Consider the following 11,254-nt stretch of genomic DNA (forward strand, 5'->3'; position numbering starts at 1 on the left):
ACATACACATACACATACACATACACATACACATACACATACACATATACATATACATATACATATACATTTTTCATGATATCAAGTGACGTCACAAGTATATGTATATGTGTATGTATATGTATATGTACATGTACATGTACATTCACATGGAGCTTTACTGCTACTAAAATTTATATTCATACCATCTTCCTGATTAATTCGAAGCTGGAAAGGTAAATTTTATAAGAAATCTTCAAGACACAGAAAATCTGCAGTTAGTAACTCGATTACCATATTGCAATGTTGCTATCATCTATCGGGAAAAAATTATTCTAATAATAATACCTATTATTTCAAACAATCACGAGAATCAACCACTAATTTCATGATTACTGGGATTTTTTGTTTTGTAATCATAGAAGATGCGTAGGTAATCATAGGTCATAAAACTAGAGCCTACAAGCTTTGTTATAATTTCTCGGTCAATGCAATGACATTGGGCAGAAATTTCTGAAAAGTATGCCGAGCTATTCAAAGTGTAAATTTTTGAACTCTATGTGAATGTCAAAAGGCACTATATTCGCCAATGACCACAACCGTACAAACGAGGGAATAATTGACAGGCAATTTTCAATTTAAATTGCTGGTTTGCATATTAAAGTAACGTTGATTATGGCCCGTGTATGCACGACCAACACACGGTTATATATTTCTATCGTATTGAAAACGCAAATAGGAAAACCCAAACGGCCAATCGCATAGCATAAAATATAGACACATATTTTGCTAAACAGTTTCAAAATTCCTAAAACAATGCTGTGATTTTAATCGGTTATTTAACTTTTTTATTTTAAATCTGATTTCAAAAGTAAATTGAAATAATCTCAGTACAGAGTAATTAAAAAACCGACCTCAAAAGTACGTGGAATTACATATAAACACCAAGTTTTATTTAAATCGGTTCCCGGAAAATACGCAAACCCGGATTCATCCCCTAGTTCGCCACTATTACGGGACTTGACACAGGAGATAATAAAAATCGGGTCGTAAATATTCAAAGTATATTGAGAGAAAAACGCCTTGAATTGGAGAATAACAAAATCAACCATTAAAATAATTGCTCCTTATAATAAAATTTAGGCGCTATTTATAAAAATGAATCTTCATGAAGCGCGTCAGACAACCACACTGTGATCCGGGCGCACTACAGCGAGTATCGCCAAGCGTTGTAGTTGAAAAACGCGACGCGACGCTTCGACTCTGCGCCAGTGTGTGTTGAGCCTAAGTTAGGTTTAAAAGAAAAAGCACTTTCCTCTCAAAATTACTTTCGAGGTTATGAAAATTCGAGCAAACGTTATTTCTGGAAAATGTCACTTCGGACTTCTGATAGCTAACCAAACAAATGGACTGTAGTCCATAGGTAAAATTATGTCATTTCAAAACGTCAGTTTTTACGCTGACCTCCCTGAGAAGAACGAGCAAGAAACTCTAGGGATTGCTCTTTTCAAATAAACTTAAATAATAATAATAATAATAATAATAATAATAATAATAATAACGCTCACACTCAACATAGCCCCGCACTAGGGAAACCCTGTGTCGCGGGTGCCATGGACACACACATAGACAACCACAAATTACACCCAAACTCACGAGAGAAATAAATGTAGGCCATACAAATATTTCTCCCGGCCCGGGAATCGAACCTGGGACCTCTGCGTGGCAGTCCGGCATGGTAACCGTTCGGCCACGGAGGCAGTTAAATGCTATGGAATAACATAAACGCTATGGAAAAGCGGTGAAGTAGTACAATCCACCCCAATAAACAGGATTCACCCTTGTACTTCTATAATTTGCAACTTGCAGAGGTGGAATATTTTCTTTAAATTTGAAACGGTCCACTACTGAGGTAGGTACTCCCTTTCGAACAAAAAAGAATCATCGAAATTGGTTCACAAAATGTCAGAGTAATGTTTTTTTCATTAATTTGTTTTAATTTCAAGTTTGTCCAATGGTTTGAGATTGATTTTGTTTTTTCTATGTTAATTTTAGTTGATATTTTTTTCTTTATTGAAGTTTAATTCAATCAATGTTAAACTTTTACAATTTTAAAATGTTCAACTTATTCTACTTTGTCAAAAAATCTAAAAAAGGCATATTGTTTAGTTCAGATTTTTCAATAATAATTGAGTAAGGCAGTAAGTACTAAGTCAATGTTAAATGATGTTAATTCAATTCTAATTCGTATTTATTTAAGTATAAACATTACTATTTTAGACTCTCTTAATTTAGAGAAAAAAGGTGTATTTATAGTATGTACGCAATGAATAAAAAAATGTGATTACGGTGCACATGTAATACAATAGTAAAAGAAAACACAATTTAATAATGTAACGAACTTGTCAAATGTGCCAATGACCCATGTATAGAGTACAATGAAGCACGTTGCCCTCGCTGATATTTTGCCATATCGCGTAATCGTTACGAACACACTGTCAAGCAAACCTATATTTAAAGCACAATTAATAAGGCGCAAATTTTAATAAAAATCCTGCATCGGGGTTTGAACATTTTTGTATCTGTCGGAATATCGATTATAAAAATTAAAGTAACGCGTACGTAGAAATGCGCGATTGACGTTTTGACACTAGCTAGTAGGCAGTAAGTTAATATACAGAAAAATAAGGCGGTATATTTAACATACAACTCTAGAGCGATATTTTTTTATTTCTTCGCTCTGGCCGGGCGCCCGCTACGACCACAGACGAACTGCTAATTCGCGTCACGACACAATATGCAGCACAATTTTGGATTTTATGTAATAAAGCTAATAGCCGGCTTTATTTCATTTATCATTTTTATAAGGTACATTTTCATAGATTCTTTGTTTTACCAGTAACGTGAAAGCTGATAAAAACTTTTTAAAATAAAAAACTCCGAGCTCATAAAAAATACTATTCTTTATATTAAATCTAAAATTCTTAAAGTTTCGAAAATATAATATGAATAAACTATATAACATTTTTATTCTAATTTTCTTTTTCTTCCGTAATTTACGTAATTGTCTACTTACAGCCCTTGTAACACTGTACTATTTTGTTGCAGGTCCAAGCAATAGTGGCGGCCACTGTTGTGTCAATGTTCGCGATAGTCGTGAATACGATAACGGATCGCACCTTCAACGGATCTTACGTGTTGCTTCTCATAGCCTGCGCCGTTTTCACTGCTACTACCACCTGTTTTGTACTGGGTGAGTAATATTAAGTCAGCTGCAGTGTTTGTATCATCGCATTCTGCATTGACCAACTCACGGGAAGATTTGAAGATCATATTGTTCCTTTTAGCACGTATAGACACAACTTACAATGCTGCGGGCAAAATGTATTTACCAACGAGTCAAGAGAGAGAATGTCATGTTGTATGTTACACATATAATTCATTTACATCAGAATTGAGAGTTCCATTAGTAAGAATGTACTTCTATAATTGTACTTGTATAACTACTCACTTAGCCTATGCTTTCTTATGTGAAGTACTCAGTGAACCATCTACATAATCATAATAATATTTTCAAATAAACCACATTAAGGCTGCGACTCCACCAGAGATGTGCGAGGTAGCTAGATGGTGTAGGAGGAAATAATTTACCAATACGATTACTTCCATTTTTGTAGCCTCGCTTAGCGCAACCAAAATAGGCTAACGGAGCTAAGTATTTGTACATACATACCAAATAGCGAGAGATGTGTGCGAGAGATGCGAGCGGGGAACTTGTGCGAGGTACGCGAGCGAGGAATGTGTGCGAGAGACGCGAGCGAGAAATGTGTACGAGAGATGTGTGCAAAACGGTATAGGGAACTAGAGTTACTATGCCGTCGCCTCCGCTCACAAGCGCACAGCTGAAATGAGTCTGCTACGCACCCTCGCACCGCCCAGCTACCTAGCACAGCTTTAGTCGAAACCATCACACCGTTTCACAGCGCCCTGCTATACATTCTCACACCGCCTAACTGCCTCTCACATCTCTGGTGGAACCGCAGCCTAAGAGTACTATTTTTAAGTACACATTAGTATCATAAATATTCAACACATCACTGAAGAAATAAATAAATACACAATTAAACATAGCATAAAAATATTGTTAGTAATCATGGAATATAATAAATAATGTTATTCGTGAAATGTATTACTAAGTATATTGTCTAGTTTTATGATAATTATATATGTATATTATCAAAGAAGAATACAAGACATTTATTCGCTGAAAAATGTAGTTAACAATGCAGGTCCTATAATATATTATATTAGATCGTATATTTCACCAAACTTGGCATGCGAATATTTTACACAATGCGTATTTCACTTTAGACGTAGCATGCATTAAAGTTAAATTAAAACAATAGCATAAACAAACTACAACAATAGAAATTTAACCAAAAAATAAGAAGTCGAAACTATAACATACAATAGTTAAATTTTACATTTTATGATATCAAGTAAAAAAATCATTAATATTGTAATAGCATTGAGTAACTAACAAATTATACAATTTCATTTTAAATTGTCTACAGTTTAATTCTTTAAAAGCATTCGGAAATTTATTAAATGATTTGGGTGCTAATATGAACTCGTTGTACTGTAAAATTCCAAATTAGGGCGTTGTTTGGGCCGTCAAAGAATAACAAGTTTAGAACCTTTTCTTATAATATATACAAAGCATGTAAAAAATTAACTGATGTAATAACATATCATATATTTAAGTCTTATTCGCTGTATTCGCACAGATTTCGTAATGGTGCTGGTGATCTACGGGTCGCATAAGTTCAAAGTAAACCCTGACAACGTGGCGACGCCGCTCGCGGCCTCCATCGGAGACATCGTCAGCAACACTGTGCTTGCTGTCACTGCGCAGTACATGTACGAGCAGATAAGTAAGTTTAGTAGCAGAAGAGCTCCTTGTGTAATAGTTCGTCCTGGGCAATACTGCCCGTCGGATCTATTTTTAATTTTAAACATTCACAAATATATGTCACCGGAGTTCGAACCGCTGATCTTTCAATTGAAAGCTACGGTTTTCCCGCTAATCTACTTGATAGCAACCGGCCCTTCTGTGTTACTACGGTTTTACTTTTCACTTCGTTTACGGTTTCATTTCGTTTTTTTAAAATAGCTGCTACGACATTTCGTCGCATTACTTTCTCAAACTCGTATCTTAAAGCACAAAGTTACTTAAATGCAAAATATGGATTGTGATAGATAGATAGATAGATAGATAGATAGATAAAACGTTTATTGTCTTGCATCACACACACAACAATATAATAGAGTAAATTGATTAAAAAAGCATAAAAACATAATACTAACCTAATTATCAACAGCTTGTGTGTGCTAAAGCAAGCCAAATAGGTCGTGGCTCAGTGCAAAATTTGCTCACGAGGAAGGCACTGATTTTCAGCCACCACCATCGAGGGTAGCGCGAGATCATTGACTTACAATTATATGGACGTCGGGTCCGCGCTAAAAAGTGTCCGAACTTATAGGGCTATTTAAAATCGTATACAGAGCGTCATTCACGCTTTAGTCTTCGTTTGTTCGACTGACAGCGAAGCAAGCAAAATTAGACAGTACTGTGATGACATTACAATTTAAATTCAACGTTTTAGCTTTTTCATATTCCTTTACATGTCATACGATTAAATAGGTTGACTTGGGACATTTTTTTCGTGGTTTTTGTATTAGAACCGTCGTCCATTTATTTATAAGTCAATGATTGTGATATACAAATTTTGCTAGCTGATTTCACATAACATTCCTTCATATACACATTAGCTTTAACCTATTCTTAAAGTAATGCATCCAAAGTGACACCCTTGGTATGAAATTTAAAAGAAATAGAAAGTTTTGCCATCTCCTGAAACTCTTTATAAGATACGAGTTGGAGAAAATAAGGCATCAATTTGATATTAAGGGTCGTATTCTAGAACTCTACTCAATGCTCAAGTCAGGATTGCAATTGAAACACGAGCACTGGAAACACGACCCTAATGGCAGGGACTTGAGTATGATTTCGAGTGCTTTAAACCATACTCAAATCCTGACTTGAGCATTGTGTAGAGTTCTAGAATACGACCCTAAGTCTCTAAAGGATCGTTTACGTTTAGGGGACAGTCGGCAAGCCATTACATTAAGCGAAGCCATTATTGGCGTCGTGTAAATATAGACAATCCATTATGGAGTGTCTCCAGACCAGTGATAAAGACAATCCACAATTTTTTCGGATTAATAATACCTTCCCCCACCACACGTGCATTGTATTGTCTCATGTAATGGCTTTATGTGTGTCCTGAGTAGTGATGGGATTCTACCCGGGTATATACCCCAAATAGGAAAATATCCGAGAACGTTCCCATTGAATCCACCCGATGGATATTTATTCGGTTATTTATGTTTTTATTGTTAACAACAAACAAACGTAAAGTCGATTATTTTTTTGGATTTAAAAGAATGCTTTTTGTTCATTGGTATATAACAACTTAACACTTATTAATTTGAAAGTCATAGAAATAAATTTACCCACCATTTGGAAACATTTCCGGTTAGATTCATAGAAAGTTTCCGAGACGCCCATCTCTAGTCCTGAGCCACCCCCCTAGTTTGCCTTACGGTTTAGTAAAGAAACGTATTGTCATACTGGCTGTAGTGTAGATGGACGTTGCGAATTTCGCACTTTTCACTAAACTGGCTTAATGGGTTGGTTTTCTGGAATGGTCCGTCAATTGACTCCGTGTAAATGAGCTATAATTGTTATTCCTTTCCACAGAAATATCACTATGGCAGCCAATAACCCTCATGTGCGTCTACTATAGCCTCTTACCGCTATGGGTGTTCGTGGTCTACAGAAACAAATACACCAAGAAGGTCCTCACGACTGGTTGGACTCCTGTCATTTCTGCGCTATTTATAAGCGGGTATGTATTTCACACGTATTGATGTTTCTTCTACTTACATTTTGTAGTATGATCAACACAAAAAAGATTTTCGACCTAATGGGACTTGAACCCACAACCGTTCACCGTAGTATCGCTCTTACCAACTGAGCGATGTGTTTTTGTTAAAGATCTTTGTACTGGATCTTTCGGCATTCTGAGCCGCTGGTGACATTTAGTGAAGTATTTTAAAACATTCTTCACTGCAGTCAGCACCTTTACAGGTACTTCAACTGACGAAGATGTCGCTTTTTGATCAAATGTATGTGTATTCGTGCATGGTCATGGGTTCAATTCCCATCGGGTTGAAAAAGTTTTTTCTATGTGTTCGATCTTTGTATTAATAATAAAATCTAGTGGAGTTACTGCACAAAAATTCTCAATAATACGTTTTGTAGTATCTTGTACGTAATGAAACCTATAAATTTTATCTACCGTCTTTCACCATTCCTCCTTTTGTAATGTCCATTATGTTGTACATTATATTGTGCTGTAATAATTTTCATTTTATTTAGGATCGGAGGCATCGTCCTGGATCAGGCAGTGGATCACTTCAGAGGCTACGAGGTGTTTCAGCCCATTGTCAATGGTATTGGAGGCAACTTGGTCTGTGTGCAGTCATCTAGGCTGGCCACCTATCTACATCAGACCGCTATTCCTGGAGTATTGCCTGATGGCACAAGGTTACTGGAATGGCCTTGGAAGACGCTGTTCTTTGGAAGTAAGTTTATGATGAACTTATACTATGTATTTTATTCCAATATAGATAGCGTATAATTCCATGCCTATTGTATATGCTTCTACTGCAACTAATCTTGGCTTGCTTTTAGATTGTAATTTGGTTTGGATTCCATAAGCCCAATCTCTTATTTTACCCCCCTTGCTCTATGCTGATTCCTGCTATTTGGATGCTCCTGAAGAGCTGCTAAATAACAATCTTTGTGCTTTGTAAATATGACCGAATTTCACATTTCCGCAGTCATTGGCTTCCCATCCGTTTCCGCAGGAATTTGCATATCGTGTCCATTCTTTATAATATTTTACATAACCCTGTGTCTCCCGGGTACCTGAAAGAGCGTTTCAGCTTTCTTAGGTCCCAGGATAAACCCTGTCGCTCTCTGGTTAGGTCCCAGTTATCTTTTCCATCATTCAATTCCGGTCTTTATTCTCAATCTTTTACTGTTCATGCGGTCAGGATTTGGAATGCAGTTCCTGTAATTACTGTTCACGAAAGTTAATCGCTAAAAGCTATTTTTAAAGTGAGAATTAAATAGCATTATTTATCTACTTTCCATCCATATCTTAGGTATTATAGAATAGAATACAATAGAATAAGTTTATTTGCCAGAATCCAGTATCTATACAGATCTTGAGTAAAATTAGGTACATTGTATTCAATCTGCACGCAGGTGTGCAAATGTTTATGGTGTTTCACATTTGTCTCTACAATTACAAATCAATTTGCATTTCCAATTAATATCAATTAGTATTTGTAACTACTAAATATTCTTTATTACTTTAAAACAATGTGTCAAAAGTCAATATATTATGAAATATGTATTTATCTAAGTAATTACGTAGTTTATAATAATAATTTAATATTATTATATTACTTTTTTTGTTTTGTTGTGCACGTAAGCCCGTTTTTTTAGTTATAGAGTCCTATATTTCGGTTTGCAGGAAGAAATTTCTGCTAGAAATAAGCAAAACCTTGCGATTTTCTGTATTTTTTTCCTTAAGTATTAAATAGATATATATGAGATAGATAATAACTTTATTCAATAATACAACACAAATGCAGATTAAACAGAAAAGAAAAAATAATTGTCATAGCAGTGAAGGAGCGCTGACTCAGCATATACCAAAGTTTCCTAAGACGCGGGTTTTCAGTCAGGACTACAGAACAATAAATACAGTAGAAGTTGTTAGCTAGCGTCCTACGCGTGCCAACTATAGCTCTCGAAAGACCAATTTGACCCCAGTCTGCCATTTTCGCTTTGTATGGTATGGTTGTGTAATTCTTTCTTGCAAATTGTGCTGTTTTGGAGTGCAAAATTGATATTCATAGGAAAGGAATCGGAATCGAACGTTTTAACTCGAATTTTCTGAATAGCTCGGAGAGTGCTTCGTTTCGACAACGATATCCAATCAAGCGATTCGGTTAAGATGTCGGAGAGTTCTGAATCGGGGTGCTGATGATAAATTTATTACTTTTTGTAAAAAGTCATGGAACAAAAGTTGTTTACGATGTCAGTAATATAGTCGTGCGAGGTTGCACATTGATAGCAGATTGCATATTGATATTGACATCGGTAGCATTTTACAAATAACCTTGTATATCAACGTCACGGTGTTTTGTTAATTTTCAGCTGCTGCAGCAAAAGTGGCCCGCATGCTGTTGATGCTTGCCGTCTCCGGTCAGATCGTGTTCATGATCGTAGCTGACGTTGTCTACCAAGGCTTCGTGACCATACAAGTACCATTTGGTATCACCTATGTCTGCTGTGCGTTACTGCAGGTAAAATTCTTTTTTATTCCACTATAGTTGGATTTTCGGATTTTTTAGTTACATTTCACTGCTGTTTATGCGACTTACTCAGATGATGATGTTTCAATCATTGACATTTATTAATTTAGATAGGTAAAGTATCAAGGTAAGGTAGCTGCCGGCCCTTGGCGTTCTCAGGCAATCTATTAATTTTTGTTAAAATTTTGTAAAAATAACGGGCAGCAGGGCCCCATGGGCCAAGGGTTTCGACTCCAAAGGGTGCAAATAGGTAATCGGAACCGGGTGGTTCTGGTGGTTCCGCCAACTCAGTTGCGGAACCATCCCTTCGTCTGTTTGTCTTTATAAAGAACAAAATGTGTTTTTACTTGTTGTAAATTAGATTTTGCCCTAAATGATTAAACTTCGTTTCAGGTTATGGTACTCCTGTATCTAGCTTACGTTCTTGTCCATTACATGTGGAAGAAAAAGAAGGATCCGGATAATGCGGCTATTCCATATCTGACGGCTCTCGGAGACCTTCTAGGATCTGTGTTCTTGGGCCTAGCATTCGTCATATTATCAATGTTCGGCCTCGAGTACGGGAACAACGTCCCCGACAGGAATTGATTCAATTGGTATTTATTTAGAAATAACAGAAAAATATTTGGTCCTAAACAGTAATCAAATCGCCGCGTTGCTTTGTTGTTCATTTTAAAGGAGAAATGATCGAACAATTTCAGAAATGAAATCTTAGAATTTTAGACTAATATTGCTATGTAAGAGAAAGGAAGCGTATTATTGTAACGGAATTGTACGTAGCGTAGTGATACAATGCGGCAGCTGCAGAAATTCCAGAAACTATACGAGAATTCTCCGAAAGACGCGCGGTATATTTTTTTGGCTCGTATCTAGTTGTGTTACTCAATTGACATAAAGTTTATTACAAAAACTCACGTCCATTCCATTCCGCACCTACGTAAATTGAGCATTATATTCTTGCGATTATAACAAATGCACACGGTCAAATTAGTCAAAAGATACAAATGAAATTGTAAAGAATTACAGTATTTAATTGCGGTGCCAAAGTTACTTTATTAAACTTTGTCACGCTTCCGTATTGAATATTATTGTAGGTACCAATTCTATGGTTTTTCAACTAATGATTTCGTGATTTACTGGACTTCTTATGGTGATATTATAATGTAGTTACTAGGGTAGTAAATCACTTGCCTAAATAGCTGAAAATTCTTGGTATCCTTGAAGTTTGAGCTAACAAACTGTGATATGTATCCAAAAATGTGATTTATGGCAATCGTGTATCATTTTAAAGTTTGACACCATATTTAATTGATGTCACTAGAGACAATAACTGTGTTTGGTGGGTTTTTTAACTACAATTGATGTAATGAGCAATAATGGATGTATATATCCTATTCTGTCTTTTATACTGTTCGCGCAATTCTTCTGGATTTTGTGAATATTTTATGTATCAATTACACTTATACTATTGTAATATTTTCCATATTTCTGTGTACAAAATACAGTTACCATTTTATCTGCATGATTAACCAAAAATTTTTTGTTTTCAAGCAATTAAACTGATTATTAGAAACGTGATCATTGGAAGTTAAGGTTTATGTCACTTGCTGCAAACAGGGTTCCCTGGTTTTGCATTCACAGTATTATTTAAGAAATTAAAAATAAATGTCCATATTTAACTGTACAGGCTGAACAGAACCTTATTATTTGTTTTATTGAATCTCTCTCTCTCTCTTTCTCCCTCTGATTTACTTTGATG

General features: G+C 35.7%; 1 protein-coding gene across 2 annotated transcripts in view; it reads left to right on the forward strand.

The window, feature by feature from the left end:
• LOC113228107 (solute carrier family 41 member 1-like) overlaps window positions 1-10,484 on the forward strand; it is a 165,863-nt gene extending 155,379 nt beyond the window's left edge. For both annotated transcript variants that reach the window (XM_026461257.1, XM_026461256.1), the window contains exons 7-12: window positions 3,088-3,232; window positions 4,767-4,913; window positions 6,803-6,950; window positions 7,484-7,689; window positions 9,338-9,486; window positions 9,889-10,484. In XM_026461257.1, the coding sequence (XP_026317042.1) occupies window positions 3,088-3,232; window positions 4,767-4,913; window positions 6,803-6,950; window positions 7,484-7,689; window positions 9,338-9,486; window positions 9,889-10,083 (990 nt within the window). In that variant the 3' untranslated portion in view covers window positions 10,084-10,484. The remainder of the gene's footprint in view (window positions 1-3,087; window positions 3,233-4,766; window positions 4,914-6,802; window positions 6,951-7,483; window positions 7,690-9,337; window positions 9,487-9,888) is intronic.
• Window positions 10,485-11,254: the final 770 nt, after the last annotated feature.

This window comes from Hyposmocoma kahamanoa, unplaced genomic scaffold, assembly GCF_003589595.1.
Source record: "Hyposmocoma kahamanoa isolate Upper Pololo Valley unplaced genomic scaffold, ASM358959v1 224, whole genome shotgun sequence".
NCBI classification, from domain to species: domain Eukaryota; kingdom Metazoa; phylum Arthropoda; class Insecta; order Lepidoptera; family Cosmopterigidae; genus Hyposmocoma; species Hyposmocoma kahamanoa.